Below are 17,481 nucleotides of genomic sequence, written 5' to 3'. Positions count from 1 at the left end.
AACACATTGGAAGGTTTAAAAAGCAGAGTAGGGGAAGCTGAGGACCGGATCAGTGAATTAGAAGACAGGGTAGAAAAAATCAACCAGTCAGAAAAACAAAAGGAAAAAACTATTAAAAAACAGGCAGACAGCTTAAGAGAACTATTGGACAACTGGAAACGTAATAATATTCGCATCATAGGAGTCCCCGAAGAAGAAGAAAAGGAGCAAGGGATAGAGACTATATTCAAAAAAATAGTGAGAGAAAACTTCCCTAATTTGGTGAAGGAAGAAGGCATTCAAGTTCAAGAAGCACAGAGAGTCCCAAGTAAGAAGAACCCAAACAGGCCCACACCAAGACACATAGTAATTAAAATGCCACAAATTAAAGACAAAGAGAGAATCCTAAAAGCAGCAAGAGATAAGCAACAGGTTACCTACAAAGGGAACCCCATAAGGCTCTCAGCTGACTTCTCACAAGAAACACTACAGGCCAGAAGAGAATGGCATGAAGTAATCAAAGTCATGAAAAACAAGAATCTGAATCCAAGACTACTCTACCCAGCAAGGCTATCATTCAAAATAGAAGATCAAATAAAGAGCTTCCCAGACAAAAAAAGGCTAAGGGAATACATTAGCACCAAACCAGCACTGCAAGAAATGTTAAAAGGACTGCTGTAATTAGCAGTAGAAATGGGAAGAAAAATAGAACCACACTAAACAAAAATGGCAATAAATAAGTACATATCAATAATCACCTTAAACGTTAATGGATTGAATGCTCCCATAAAGAGACACAGAGTAGCTGATTGGATAAGAAAGCATGACCCATCTATATGTTGTTTACAAGAGACCCACCTCTCAACAAAAGACTCACATAGGTTGAAAGTGAAGGGATGGAAAAAAATTTCCCAAGCAAATGGAAAGCAAAAAAAAGCTGGGGTAGCAATTCTCGTATCTGATAAAATAGATTTCAAAATGAAGACCATAACTAGAGACAAAGACGGCCACTACATAATATTGAAAGGATCTATCCAACAGGAAGATATAACCTTGATAAACATATATGCACCCAATATAGGAGCACCAAAATATATTAAAAATCTTTTGGAGGACTTCCAAGGAGAAATCGACAACAATACATCATAGCAGGGGACTTCAACACCCCGTTGACAGCACTGGATAGATCCTCTAGGCAAAAAATTAGCAAGGAAACAGAGACTCTAAATGAAGCACTAGACCAAATGGATTTAATAGATATCTACAGAGAATTACACCCCAAAACGACAGAATACACATTCTTCTCAAGTGCACATGGGACATTCTCAAAGATAGACCACATGATAGGACACAAACTAAATCTCTACAAGTTCAAGAAGATTGAAATCATATCAAGCATCTTCTCAGATCACAATGGCATGAAACTAGAAATCAATTGCAACAAGAACATGCAAAGACATTTCAACACATGGAGGCTAAACAGCATGTTATTAAACAATGAATGGGTCACCAACGAGATCAAGGAAGAAATTAAAAACTTCCTGGAAACCAATGAAAATGAAGACACAACAACACAAAATCTATGGGATGCAGCGAAAGCAGTTCTGAGAGGGAAGTTCATAGCACTACAGGCCTACCTCAAAAAACAAGAAAAATTTCTCATTGAGTGTCTAACCTAACAACTTAAAGAATTAGAAAGCAAACAAAAAGAAAACCCCAGAGCAAGTAGAAGGAAGGAAATAGTAAAGATCAGAGCAGAAATAAATGACATAGAGACCAAAAAAACAATTCAAAGGATCAATGAAACAAAGAGCTGGTTTTTCGAAAAGATAAACAAGATTGATGGACCCTTAGCTAGACTCACCAAGAAACAAAGAGAGAGAACCCAAATACACAAAATCAGAAATGAAAGAGGAGAAGTAACAACCAACACCACGGAAATACAAAAGATCGTTAACAACTACTATGAACAACTATATGGCAACAAATTCGACAACCTAAGTGAAATGGACAAATTTCTAGAAACACACAGTCTCCCAAAACTATTCCCGGAAGAGATAGAAAACTTGAACAGACCAATAACAACTAAGGAAATTGGAGAGGTAATCAAGACTCTCCCAGCAAACAAGAGCCCAGGCCCAGATGGTTTCACGGGGGAGTTTTACCGAACATTCAAAAAAGAACTAACACCCATTCTCCTCAAACTATTTCAAAAAATTCAAGAAGAAGGAAGACTTCCAAACACGACTATGAGGCCAGCATAATTCTAATTCCAAAACCAGAAAAAGACACTACGAAGAAAGAAAACTACAGGCCAATATCCCTGATGAACATAGACGCCAAAATCCTGAACAAAATATTAGCAAATCGGATCCAGAAATACATCAAAAAAATTATTCACCATGACCAAGTGGGATTCATTCCAGGGATGCAAGGCTGGTACAATATTCGCAAATCAATAAACGTGATACACCACATCAACAAAATGAAGAATAAAAACCACATGATCATATCAATAGATGCTGAAAAAGCATTCGACAAAATCCAGCATCCATTTCTGATAAAAACGCTCAGCAATGTAGTAATAGAGGGATCATATCTCGACATAATAAAGGCCATATATGAAAGACCTACAGCCAACATCATACTCAATGGACAGAAACTAAAAACATTTCCATTAAGAACAGGAACAAGACAGGGATGTCCACTTTCACCACTCTTATTTAACATTGTACTGGAAGTCTTAGCCACAGCAATCAGACATGAAGAAAAAATAAAAGGGATCCAAATTGGAAAGGAGGAAGTAAAACTGTCATTATTTGCAGATGACATGATATTGTACATAGAAAACCCTAAAGACTCCATCAAAAATCTATTAGACTTAATAAATGAATTTGGCAAAGTAGCAGGATACAAAATTAATGTCAAGAAATTGAAGGCATTCTTGTACATCAATGATGAACTCACAGAAAGAGAAACTGAAAAAACAATCCCATTTACCATTGCGCCAAAAAAATTACGATACCTAGGAATAAACTTAACCAAAGAAGTAAAGGACCTATTTGCAGAAAACTACAGGTCATTGAAAAAAGAAATAGAGGAAGATATAAAAAAGTGGAAGCACATACCCTGTTCATAGATTGGAAGAATTAACATCATTAAAATGTCCATACTACCCAAAGCAATCTATAGATTCAATGCAATCCCCATCAAAATACCAACGACATATTTCATAGAACTAGAACAAATACTTCAAAAGTTCACATGGAACCAAAAAAGACCCCGAATAGCCACAGCAATCTTGAAAAAGAAGAACAAAGTAGGTGGGATCACAATACCAGATATCAGGTTATACTACAAAGCGACTGTAACCAAAACAGCCTGGTACTGGCACAAGCACAGGCATATAGACCAGTGGAACAGAACTGAAAACCCAGAAATGGACCCAAGGCAATACGCTCAATTAATTTTTGACAAAGGTGGCAAGAGCATACAGTGGAGTAAAGACAGCCTCTTTAATAAATTGTGTTGGGAAAATTGGACAGCTACATGCAAAAAAATGAAACTAGACCATCAACTTACACCATACACAAAAATAAACTCAAAATGGATAAAAGACTTAAATGTGACCCGTGAATCCATAAAAATTCTAGAAGAAAATGTAGGCAACAAAATTTCGGACATCATACGGAGCAGAATTTTCACTGATACATCACCTAAGGCAACAGAAATAAAGGAGAAAATGAACACATGGGACTATATCAAACTAAAAAGCTTCTGCACAGCAAAAGAAACAATCATCAAAATGGAAAGGCAACCCACTGTATGGGAGAACATCATTGCCAATGATGTATCAGATAAGGGGTTAATTTCCAATATATAGAGAGTGCTCATACAACTCCACAAAAGGAAGACAAAGAACCCAATTAAAAAATGGGCAGAGGAGCTAAATAGACACCTCTCCAAACAGGACATACAAATGGCCAAGAGACATATGAAGAAATGCTCAACATCACTAATCATCAGAGAGATGCAAATTAAAACAACAATGAGGTATCACCTCACACCTGTCAGAATGGCCGCCATCAACAAATCATCAAACAACAAGTGTTGGCGAGGGTGTGGAGAAAAGGGGTCTCTAATACACTGCTGGTGGGAATGCAGACTGGTGCAGCCGCTATGGAAAACAATATGGTGCTACCTCAAAAAATTAATAATTGAACTTCCATTTGACCCAGTGATCCCACTGCTGGGAATATACCCTAAGAAGCCTGAAACACCAATCAGGAAGAATATATGTACCCCCATGTTCATAGCAGCACTATTTACAATAGCTAAGATCTGGAAACAGCCCAAGTGTCCACCAGTAGATGAATGGATAAAAAAGCTGTGGTACATATACACAATGGAGTACTATGCAGCGGTAAGAAAGAAAGATCTCTTATCCCTTGAGACGGCATGGAGGGACCTGGAAAGTATTGTCCTAAGTGAAAGAAGCCAAGCAGAAAAAGACAAATACCACATGATCTCACTTATATACGGAATATAATGAACATGAATTATATATATATAGTCTGAGGAATACAGTAGACCCAGACACATGGAAGTAGGGCACAGACTGACATCCCTCAGAAGAGGGGATGGGGGGTGGGGGGGTGGGAAGAGATAAACCACAGAACTTATATGCATGTATGCATGACCAATGGACATGGACAACTAAGCCGGGGACAGGGTGGAGGGGGGGTAGGGTGGGGGGTGCCAATGGGGTAAAAAGGTAAAATGTCTGTAACAAAAAAATAAATAAAAATTCATATTAAAAAAAAAAAAAAAAGAAAATATGCTAGGTGACTAGAGTGGAAAGGAGGAGGGTGAATTACTTTTGAAAATTAACAAGGGAAGAGCAGAGTGAGCCCACCATGCTGAGGAAGAGGTAGACATTTGTACATAGTAGAAGAGAAATCGGTTTCTTATCAGCTCTTGGAGTGGTAAGACCACAGCCAAGGACTAGCTGAGGAGTGCACTGGGGTAGTGAGCTGAAGCTTAGCCGTTTGGTTCTAGCTCCAGCAAAGATGCTCTCTTTTTCACAGACATCTTGAGAGCAGAAGGAGACCTTAATTCAAGAAATTAATACTGGCTTAAACAATGACAATGTCAGAAGTTGTCATGACAACTAAGAGATTTGACTCTGCATAAAAGATTCCAGGTATTGGTGAGGTTTTGAGAAGAAGGGACCCCTATAACATCTAAGGTTGATATTCCTTCCCATCAATCAGGTATGTTGGAGACTCAAAGTCATTTAATTTAATTTGAGAAAATGAAGGCTCAGGTGTTTGTTTTGTTATGAAATAGTTTCACAATTACTTCTTAGGTTTTCTTTGACCAGTTTTTCAGATCTTAGATTTTATAGCATGTGAAGTATAAGGTATTTAATTAATATTGTGGTGCTGAATTACTTGAACACTAGCAAGGAAATATAATAGCTTTGCCTTGTTCATTGATTATACAAATAGAAATTAAAAGTGTTTTAACCTAGAATATTTCGTCATATGAAAAATTCCAAGTCATGTATAGTTTTAATTAAAATGCCAAAGTTCAGATATTTCACTTCCATGTGGAATAATGCTAAAAATACATTTGTCCAGGCATTGTCAAAATTGTACAATTCTGCCTGGCCAGTGCGGCTCAGTGGTTGCGTGTTGACCCATGCACCAGGAGGTCGCCGTTTTGATATCCGGTCAGGGCACATGCCCAGGTTGTGGGCCCAATCCCCAGTGGGGGGCATGCAGGAGGCAGCCAATCGATATTCTCCCTCATCGATGTTTCTATGTCTCTCTCTCTCCCCCATCCTCTCTCTCTAAAATCAATAAAGAAAAAAAATTTTTTTTTAATTGTACAATTCAATCTAATAACCTCAAAATCTGGAGCTTTCCTGGTTTTCTAGACAAACCACTTCAGTACTTTCAACAGAACAGAATCATATTAAAATCAGGTCAGAAGAATCGCCCGTACACTTAAACTCTTCCAAATGTTTCTCATCTTACTCTGATTGAAAGCCCAGATCGTTGCATAGTGTTCAAGGCCCTATATGACCTGCATGCCACATTCCCTCCTACCCAGTCCTCTGCTGTCCTCCCAATAGCTCATTCTGCTCGTCTTTCTGGCCTCTTTGCTGTTGGTCATACACACCGGGAGTGTTTCTACTTAAGGACCTTTGTATTTGCTATTCTCTCTACCTGGAACAGCATTCGGGTAAACCCACATATTCAGCTCTACTACCTCCTATCAGTGGTCTAGAGCAAATTGCTTAACCATCTTCCCTAGCTTTCTCTATAAAAGCAGAAAAAAATAAGCCTTGTTTTAAGGATTAAATGACTTAACATACGTAAGAACTTAGAACAGCATGTGGCAGAATGACTACTATAAAAATCATTCACTAGTATAATTTGTACTAAAAGCCTGAGCAGGTGTTTCCGATCACCTGATCATCCCTTCATAAAACAAATTTGCAAGTGTTGTTTGTGAGGCACATCCATCCATTCTTCTAAATTCTGAAATGTTAATTAATTTGACAGTGGTAGAAACAATTTCTAATATCAATTATAATTGTTTACAGAATTCTTCCTCCTAATCTACTGGGACATTTTCAACAAATTCAAAAACAAAGAGCTCTCTACCACTAATGTCCGATACAAATGCATACTTAACAATTACTTCCCAGTCCCACTCACACTGCGGCTCCAATGACACCAAAACACCTGAAGTGCCTTCTCATTCACTGAGAAACATGGAAATGTTTCTTCCATGTAGATTTAAAGTTATATTTTACTATGGAACTAATCCTTTGAAAACTGGTCACAGCACAATGCTAAAAATAGCTCTAAATATGGAGCTATTTTGATTCAAATGCTGCTGTACCACTTCACAGCTGTATAAATGAGTGAGCAAGTTACTTATTCATCCTAAGACTTACTTTCCTCCATTCTGAAATAGAACATAATGCTTACTATGCTTACTTTTCGAGCTATTTGGAGAAAAAAAAATAATGTGCATTAAAATGCATTTTTAAAATCAATATTATTAACAAAAATAATAAATGTGTTCAGTATTTACCATGTGACCTGCTCTATGCTAGATGCTTTCTATGAATTATCTTATTTTCAGAAAGATGATTTTGTTGTACACCCTTTCAATATCCTCATTGTTAGATAAAACTGAATCTGACTCAAGTAACTTGTAATTTAAAGAAATATTAATATTTCTGCAAATTAGCATTCTTTCCAAAATGTATGATTGATCATGACAATCACTGCAAAGTCATATTAACTATCACAAGGTTCACTATATTCAATGCAATACATATTGCAAAATAACTCCATTTATCAACTTATAAAGCTATAGTTTTTGTCTAGACCTACTTGATATTAAGTATGTCAATAACTATATATTAATATAGCATTTTTTAACTTTTAAACTGAGACATTAACATATATAATGAATGTGCTAAAATGTTCTCCCAATTTGTGAAAAATTAGGAAAGCAGGTTTTAAATATTTCTCTCACAGAAACACTGTTCAGAATTAATCACATCTTTAAGAATTTTAAAACGTCTTATAAGTTGAATATTTATTTGCAATATAGAAGCATGTTTACCATAGCCAATATTATATACACAGTATGCATCATAATTCATTGAATGGAGAAGGTGAATAAAAACAGGAACAATCAAATACCCTTTTCCGAGTCTTCTCCTTAAGGAAAGGCCGGATTACAGTGTACAGGGCATGGATATACCACGGTTGGTTGACAAAATGAATTCCTCCGAATCGTGCAGGAAAACTGTCCTAGAGGAACATGAAGGGAAAGAAAATCCAACATACTTTATCATATGGCAAAGGTTTAGGGAAGGTCCTATGGTAGACAAATATTTTTATTACACACACTAAATGAGATTAGCAGTATAGTTAGGAGAAGAAAGATGACATTTGTCGCATTAAACATTGTATCTGCCACACAAAAACTGAAGCAATATGTAATAAAGCAAATTCTTTGCAAGAATAGATTGGTGATATGAATTTCAGCATGTTTAGGACTGTCATATTTTAAGCCTGCAAACTGCCAAAATTCATTATAAGTAAAAAAACATAAATAAAAGACACTAGAAATTTGTCAAATAATAAACCTATGATAGGTAAGTTTTATTAAAATTATTTCCATTAAAGTGTATCTAAATTAAAATGTTTTATTAAATTTCACTGTAGCCTGGCTGGTGTGGCTCAGTGGTTGAGCGTTGACCCATGCACCGAGAGGTTGCCGGTTTGGTTCCCAGTCAGGGCACATGCCCAGGTTGTAGGCATGCAGGAGGCAGCAAATCCATGTTCTCTCTCATCGATGTTTCTGTCTCTCTCCCCCTCCCTTCCTCTCTCTCTCTAACATCAATAAAGAAAAAAATGTTCACTGTAATCATTTATAATATGAGCACTGTCAGATATCAAAACTCACTTTATTCTCTTTCTCTTACCAGCTTTATTATAAACATTCTCCTTTCTTTATTTCAACCACCAACAAAAGGAAATGAACTTAAAGCAAAATAAAAACCTAGAATAACAGTGTAAGAAATTTGGAGATGGATTCTGCCAGATTAAATAAAAGTCAAAACCCTCTGAGCTCACCCCACAAGTAGAAAGGGGGCTCTCATAACATGAGTCTTTGCTTTGGCAAGAACTCACCTGCGTAAGGTTTGTATCTGAAGTGATATTGACAAGTACATCCCAAACTCATTCCACAACAGGAAGGGAATCTTCAAGTGAATTAACTGGAACATTTGAAAACACTATGGATTCCACATAAATGGACCTGATTCTTGCTACTAGTTCAAAATTCCACAATGAATTGAATATTAATGTCTTCAGAAAAATTATATCACTAGAAATGTCTCTCAAGGAACCTCATAGTAATTGGCATCCTTCTGGATTCTGCTTAGAGCATTAACAGAAACAAAAGTGAAAATACTGAAATAATTGTATGTGTAGCTTTTAAATGTAAATGTTCTCTTGAACAAGATTCAAAAGGTTAAAAACATGCATAATATAACCCCGTTAATAAATTTGTTTTGGGGGACACTTATGAGCATTAGTAATTAATTCGTTTTTTTGTGTACTGATTTTCAGAGCCGACAAGCATTTTTGCAAAGTAATTTCAACCTCTGAGAATAACACACTATAAAAAAACCCACACTACTTCAAAAAATAAATAAATTAGAATAGCTAAAGGTAAAATGTGATTCCTTCTATGTTCATGTCATTACTTTTTTCGTAAATAAGCAGTTTCATTCATCAAGAGGCTATTACAATGATGGAAAGAGATCTGAGAGAAATGAAGACAAGTGTGTTTTGAACTTATAACATTTATATACCTGAAAAGAAGATAATAATGTATATAAATCAAAAGAATGCTAGGATAAAGACTCATCTGCCCTCCACTCAGCTTAAGAAATAGCAAATCATTGGTAACCTTGAAGTTCACTGTATTCATATTCTTCTATCCTTCCCCACATTTAAAATTTTATATTATATTTCAAATTTAAACATTTCCCTGGCTTATATTTTATTTACTAAATATATAAATATTACATTTATTTTATATTTTATGTATTTTAATATTTTATTTTTTGCTATATACATGCGCCCCATAAATATACTATTAAGTTTTTTAAGTACTCGAACTTTATAAAAATGTCATCATAGTGGATGTACTCTTCTGTTGTCATATAACATTAGCTTTATGGTTCACTATATTGAGGTTCATACACGTTGTATAGAGCTATAGCTCATTATCACTGTTGTATTGTATACCAGTATGTCGTACAACACAATTCTTTAACTTTTTTCATTCCAAGCACAGTGTTTTCCAAATTTCTGCTTTGCTTTGCTTTGCCATTACCAGCAATGCTGCCCAGCGGACTCCTTCCTAACATGCCTCTCGTGCATGTTCAACTGCACTCTGTACATGGGGCATTTATCTAAAAGCGTCAATGTTGAGTCATTGAGTATATATACCTCACCTTTACAAAACTGGTGCAAGCAATTTACCAGTTTACTTCCTCTTTCCCCCAGTAATGCAGGAAAGTTCCAGCTGGTAGTGTTAATATACTGCACTTGGTAGTGTTAATTTTTCTAATTTTTGTCAATCTAGTGGGTGTAAAATAGATTTTCATGAGATTGTAATGTGCTAATTGCTTGGTTTAGTTTAATTCCATCATTAATAACATTGTTTGATAACTATTTTATACACAGGCATTTTGTTTCTGAGTCCTTGAGGACTTGAATTTGTTTGCTGTCTCTGCTGACCTTGTTCATGGTATATTGTTGATGGTGAGCTCATATTTGGCTAATATTAATCACTGGGAATCCTAAAAGAGCTAGTTTGAGGATGTCTTTCTCCAGACAAGATCTGTATAAGCTCCTACTAGGCGCTATCAACCTGGTTTGGCTTTAATTTATTTTCCACATTGAGCTTTCTTTGTGCAGTGTATATTCAAATCTTAGAACCATATGAAAAAAAATTATTACAGACGATCAGGGAATACTGTTATCATCACCATTATTAATGGGGATATGAGAGGCAGAGAAGTTTCCTTAGAGGTTTCCTGGTCAATGGGGATTTTCCTGGCACAACCTATCCCTAAGGGTATAGCACCTGAGGGAACACAGGGTCTCACATTCAGTCCCCCCACTTGCCCTCAGTGTGTTCAAGCCTAGCCTCTGCTGCTGCCCAACCTGTGTCCCAGGCAATCATTACTCTTTAAAGCTCAAGGTTTCTGCAGTCAACTCTTGCCTCCAGAACTACCCAGGATTTACTAATTCTCTTGCTTTTATTCCCAGTAGACTTTGTGTGTTTGGATCTGAGGTTATTTGTCTCAGATTTCAGCAAGGCATCTGGAAATATTTTTATTATGATATATCCAACACTTTGATGTTTTATAGCAGGAAGAACTTTGAGTTTTTACCCTACTGCAATACCTTAAGCAGTACGCTTTTAAATATACGCCTGAATGAGCATTTGATTTCTAGAACAGAACTGAATGAATACCAGCTATCAAGTTATGAAGCCAAAAGTCTTAGCTCAGTGACTTTTAAACTTTGAGAATCATTTGGAGGTCATGCTTCTTCTATCCTGTAAAGAAAAAAAAAAAAAAGAATATGCACACTTATACACATAACTCTGACAAGATGTCACGGGATTTCTTGGATACATCTTCAGATACAGGAAATTTTGATCAGATCACAGTTGAGACAGGGTGAAAAATAAGGAAGAAAACTGACTTTGAAATGAAGCACAGCTAGGTTAATATTCTGACTTAATGCCCCCTTTCAGGCATCAAAGTCCAAAACAGGGACATAATTTTTTATTCTGTCCTTTTCCTCACTGTGATACCTCTCATTTCCTTTTTCTCTGTCTTCTCCTTGGGGTATTACCACATACATATATTACACCTTTTGCAGTTGTCCCACAGTCCTTGGATACTCTCTTCTGGGTTTTGTTTGTTTGTTTTGCTCTTTCAGCTTTTATTATCTTTGCTTTTCAGTTTGGAAGATTTCTATTGATATCTGCTCAACCTCAGAAATTCTTTCCTCAGCTATGTTTAGTCTATTAATAAGCCCATCGATGGCATTCTTCATTTCTGTTGAAGTGTTTGTGGTCTCTTGCATTTCTTTTTAGTGTTTCCACCTCATGTACATTTTCCATCTGTTCTTACATGCTGTCTACTCTATCCATTAGAGTCCTTGCCACAGTAATCAAAGGTGTTTTAAATCTCTAGCTTGAGAGTTCCAACATCCCTGCCATGTCTGGTTCTGATACTTGCACCGTCTTTTCAAATTGTGTTATTTTGCCTGTTTTTGATTTAGTACATCTTATCATTTTTTCCTTGTTGGCCAGATATTCTGTACCAGCTAAAAAGGAACTGTTGTAAAGAGGCGGTTAGTAAGGCGGTGGTAAGGTTGGGGGAAAGGAAAGCATTTCATAGTCTAAGATTAGGTGTTAGTCTCTCAGGGAGCCTGTGCCCCTGGAATGTGAACTCACAAGTGTCTCAGTTTTTTCTCTCCCCTTAGGTGGGACAGGCAGCCTAGAGTCAGCTATGTTCCTACCCCCAGATCAGTAAGGCTCTGAAATACCCCAGCAGGTTAGCTTTGTTAACCAGTTTCTCCCGAGGGCAGACTGTTGAGAACAGAGTGCTCTCTGGCATATTTCACAATGGTGCCTTTGACTCTTCCCTGGACAGAAACACAGAGATTTTCCTCTGATGTTTACTGACAGAACACTGTTGAGCTCTGGAGGTAAATCTAAAAGGGGCAGGAGGTGGGGGAGGGGACTATGACCAGCACAACCTGGAGTTTTTATCTTCCAGCCTTGTCCGCAGGGAGTCTCCAGCCCTTTCAGCAACAGTCCTGGTTGCCCTCCCCCAGCACTGGCTCCTGTGGTTTCCTCTCATGAGTCCGCTGCAGTCAGGAGACTCCCGGTATTTGCTTATCTCTTCAGTCCTGGTGGTAGTGGTTTGCCCTGTATGCTCACATTACTTACGGATCTAGGAAGAGTGGTTGATTTTTCAGTTTGTTTGGTTTTTCACTCGTTGTTAGGAAAGGGTGGCAACTGCCAAGCTTCTTACAAGTGGAACTGGAAAGAAGAGTCTAATCCCCTCATTTCTGATCACACCCCAAATCCTGCAATACTTATGCCCCCACTTCTGTGTGGCTTCAAATTTTCATATCTACCCTCCATGATGCAAATGTGATTACAGTAAAATCCCAAACCCACGACCTCCACTCCCCTGCTTAGCACCATGTCAATTCCATCCACCCCTTCATTTCTATTCATGCTCATGTGCTGTGTTATAGCTTGTTGACTTTGTTCTCTCCCATATGCCTGCTACAGCCTTCCCTCCTTTTTTGTGTGATCTGATCTTGCTAATTCCTTAAGACCTACTCAGGCAATATCATCTCCGGGAAGCTCTTTTTGTTCCCTTCTCTACTTTTTAACCCACTGCTCTCCCATAAAAACCCGCCATCCCCAGCACAGTTACCCTGAAATTGTCTCTTTAGTTGTCTGTCTCTACTATTGCATTTTGAACTCATTGGTCCATTGGTGCTGAGCCTGGCATCCATTTCTACCCACCTCATGCCCGACCCAATAGGACAGAGAATGAAGGACTAAAACATGAATCTTACAGCTGTAATTAAGAATAGGAGGGTTCTATCAATGAGAAGCACTTGAGCAAGATTTACAGGACTGAAGGGCGCCAGCAGTCACCTTCTTGCTGCAAGCTCTGAAGGGTTTTGTATCGTGTCTGAACTGCACCTTCCACTTTCTAGCTGCCACTTCCGAGGGTGAAAGGCTTCTAGGACAACAGCAGTAAGAAGGTGGAGACAGCAGTTTCTTGACCTCTGGGTCACTTCTGCAGGGTTGTGACCTCAAAACCAAGATAGCAGTCACAGTCCTCACCTACTTTCATTTCTCCCACTCTTACAATAAGTTTTAAGCACTAACTCTCTGTATTATATCCATTTTCTTCTTGAACTATTCAGAGAGATTTTGTTTTGTTTTGTTTTGTGCACCAGACTGCCAGATTCATCTTTATATTCACAGCATTTCAAAAATGAGGGTGTGTGCCTCCGTGAGTTTGTGTGTGTCCCATAATAGAATAAGATGAGAGTCTATTGAATGGAGTATATTCTGATATTTACTATTTAAGTAAACTACTTTTCTGAGCCACAGTTTCCTTAACTGAAAAGTGAGAATAACATTTAGTAGGACTGCTAGTGGCTAACTGTAGCTAGTATCATTGAACACACCTCCTCTGTACTAGGATACCAATGAACCATCAACCCCCACTTTGCATACATGAAAATGACCACAGAGGTAAACATAAAATGTGCATGAATATATTTATATATACCATATATACATAAGTAAATTATCCACATATTTCTAGCAAAAATCTTTGCCTTAAATGTACAGCTATTGAAGAAGAAAAGTGGGAGCATCTTAGATATTAACATACCATTCAAATTCTTTAATAGATTTTGATGAAATATAAAAATTGTGTGTTAAGATCAAACTACTATAAGCAAGTTGTCAGATTTTAGAACAAATCAATATAATTTCTGATGCAACTGGGGCATAATTTTAGTCATAAATGTAAGCAAAGTCAACTTTCTATGAGAAGTAAATCCACAACTTTAGTGTTATTTCACATGACTGTCTACAGTTCCTAAACCTATCAACAATGTTAAGTCTCCTCAGTGTGAACATCAGGAAAAATTGTATGTAATTTACCCACTCAGATTTAAATATATTAGGTTTCTTTAAATGTTTGTTTTTCTTTTCTCCCTTTATTGCACTTTTCTGAAATACCTAGTTTCAACTATTATATGCACTACAGAAAAGTACCTAGTAATAAATTTGAATTGTAGAAATTACACCTTTAATTTTGTAACTCTGTCCCTAAAGTTATACTAGAATCAAATATATTGCTTTTAGTATATGATGTTTTAGTATATGATCTTTCATAAATATGAAACATGCTTATTGTAGAAATTTTGAACCAAAATAATGTATAGTTTTAAAAAGTCGCTCATAACCTTACCTACCAGAGAAAAAGGCAAAACTCTATGCATCTAGAGGTATGCTTCCATTTTTTCCAAATTAATTTTATATACATGACATGAAACTCTAACAGTCTGGAATTATGATAATTTTTTTCATAATGGCTCATAGGTATACAACATAAATAATTTCACTCACTCTAAAAGTAGGCTTATGTGTAGAAAGTAGAGGTGACTATTGTAGCAGTTGGTACTACTGGCTACTTAAGTAGCATCGATATTAGTTTACCTCAAATATGTTTAATCTTACTAAGATTGGTCTGCTTTGACATGCTAACCACACAATGTTTTCCTAAATATGTCTTTTGGGGGTATTCTTTCTAGATGGTATAATATTTGTATACGTCATATCCATCTCTCGGAATTTTGTATTAGCTATGGTATACACATCCTATCCATCTTCTAGAAGGCTAAGATTCCCAAAGGAAGTCATGTTTATCCTGGTTCCAAAGCCCTGCTTCCATTCCCTTCCACTAGCATTCTGGACAGTGTCTAATACTGAAAAGAATAAAACTATAGTTGTGGTCCCATATATTTAGTCTTATCAATAGTGGGCAGGCAGATCCAGGAAAGTCATTCAATCACTTTCATGAGGGAAACAAAGATTTTACCAACACATTCTAACTATGTCTTCTGCCAAATTGAGAAGATACAGCCAGAAAACTATTTAATTACCAGCTAATTGGAATGTCTTTTCTGCCCCTGTCTCATAATTGGTAATGAGCCTTATGTAAATAAATGCAAATAACAGACTGAAAGCAAAGGACCTTGTCCCTGCTAAAGAGATAAGAGTTTAAATTGAGATTGTACACATGCAGGGAGATGTTTGACTTCCATCCTATTAACTTCTAACTGCCCATTAAAAATGTCATGCTGTCCAGGTAGGCATACAATAAAGAAACTAGTTAGACTCAAAAAATTGTGTAAAAGCAAAATTTCATCAAAAACAAGTAATTGCTCTGACATAGAGGGAAATTATAATGATTAACATTTTCTACCACCAATTTTTTTAACACAGGAATTTTTTCATCAAACAAAAGGAAAAAAATATTTTAATGGTTAGAAATATAGTCAGTCAATTCCTATTGCAGGACAAAAGTCAGCCTTAAAAAATATATCACACTGCATTTCAAAACATAAATGTAGCAAATCTTTGTATTTGATGAGCCATCCCTGGGACAAAAGACATATAAATTACAAATTTAAATTATTGTTATTCCCCAGAAAACAGTGTCTTCATTTTAATAAGTATTTTAAGAAACCTGGATTAACCATGATGGATTATTTAAAAGAGTGATTAGTAGGATAGATTAATTTTTAATTAATGAGTGGATTTGTAGGTAAAAATTCTTTATAGCAGAATTTAAAATTTTTGAGATATGAATATACTTCTAAATAATTTTTCCCTCCCCAAAGTTAAAGTCCTGAATCCAAATATGCAGTAAAATATACATAACTTTTTAGGTTGAATTTTTAAATTGTTTTGCTTAGATTTACATTTGCATACTTGATTGTATCTCTTTGTTTTAAGACTTTTAGCAGATGTCAGCTATTGTTTAAATTATATCTCATGAATACAAGCATGTCACATATATTTCTCTTAAAGGTAGTCAACAGAAAATGCTCTACCCAAAGGCAAATACATATCATTTCTGACATTTCTATTATAAAAAAATAGCTAAGCCCGGACGGTGTGGCTTAGTGGTTGAGTGTCGACCCATGCACCAAGAGGTCACCGGTTTGATTCCGGTCAGAGCACATGCCCAGGTTGTGGACCTGATCCCCGAGGGGGCGGGACATGCAGGAAGCAGCTAATCGATGTTCTCTCTTATCGATGTTCCTCTCTTTCTCTCTTTCTCCCTTCCTCTCTCTCTTTCTTTCTCTAAAAAATTAATAAAAAAGAAAAAAACTTTAAACATAAAAAGAAATAGACAGTTTTTTCCATTCTATATGCATCGATATTTGGCTAAAGCACAACACCGTGACCGCTAATAATCTCTCTTTTGCTCTGCCACTCTCCTTTGATGAAATTCAGTTCCCATTATAGGGATGTGCTAACTTTGCTCTTTTTCGGTTTCGTCTGAGGGTGCCTTCTGGTTTTATATTTTTAAGTTAATTAGAAATGATGCCCGAGTACAATGATGTTGCCCAGAAAAAAGAAAAAAAAAACCTTAGAGGGGCTTACTGGAGGGGTACATCTTCTCATGGCAAATTACTAGGAAACTAAGGTGGGAAATAATCATGTCCTTTACATTGTAAATGGACATATGCCGTAGGGAGAGCAGGTCTCACACCGACATTTTGAAGGCAAAGGGGTTTGCTGGCATTCCTTTCGTTTTGTGACCCTGCAATCAGCATTTATTGTTCAGACTGACGGTCTTTCAACATCCATTCACAATGACCAGGAGGAATCTTCTTGGGTCACTCAGAACACAGTGGTGGCCAAGGGCTTTTCCAGCGTGTGAAGCTACAGGCCAGAGGAAAGCAAGGGGTTACCCCTCCCTCCTCCAAGACGGCACATCATTATCATGAAAATGAGAGCATTGTGATGTTCTTATCATTGTTGAAATCTTAATGTGGACCATCATATCCAAATGTTTTATTTTGTTTTCAAAATTCCAAATAACAATATAGTTAGCTAGCTTACATCTACAAAATATGATCTAATTTCCTCTTTCACAAGTTCATTATCACTTGTAAATAACAGTTATATACTGATTTAATAGTAAAAAAGCACACTGTGATTTCTTTTTTCCTTTTCCTGCTATATTTTGAACACAGGTATTTAAGTAGTCCATAACACTCTTGGCTTTTAGATTCTCGTGATAAATTTACTTACATA

General features: G+C 36.6%; 1 protein-coding gene across 1 annotated transcript in view; it reads right to left on the bottom strand.

The window, feature by feature from the left end:
- The window catches only part of CLVS2 (clavesin 2), a 71,980-nt gene that overhangs the window by 12,106 nt on the left and 42,393 nt on the right, over window positions 1–17,481 (bottom strand). Inside the window, exon 4 of the mRNA XM_036248858.1 lies at window positions 7,710–7,820. Within this exon, the coding sequence (XP_036104751.1) occupies window positions 7,710–7,820 (111 nt within the window). The remainder of the gene's footprint in view (window positions 1–7,709; window positions 7,821–17,481) is intronic.

This window comes from Molossus molossus, unplaced genomic scaffold, assembly GCF_014108415.1.
Source record: "Molossus molossus isolate mMolMol1 unplaced genomic scaffold, mMolMol1.p scaffold_m16_p_8, whole genome shotgun sequence".
In the NCBI taxonomy this organism is placed as follows: Eukaryota; Metazoa; Chordata; class Mammalia; order Chiroptera; family Molossidae; genus Molossus; species Molossus molossus.
This window is presented reverse-complemented; position numbering and strand designations above follow the sequence as displayed.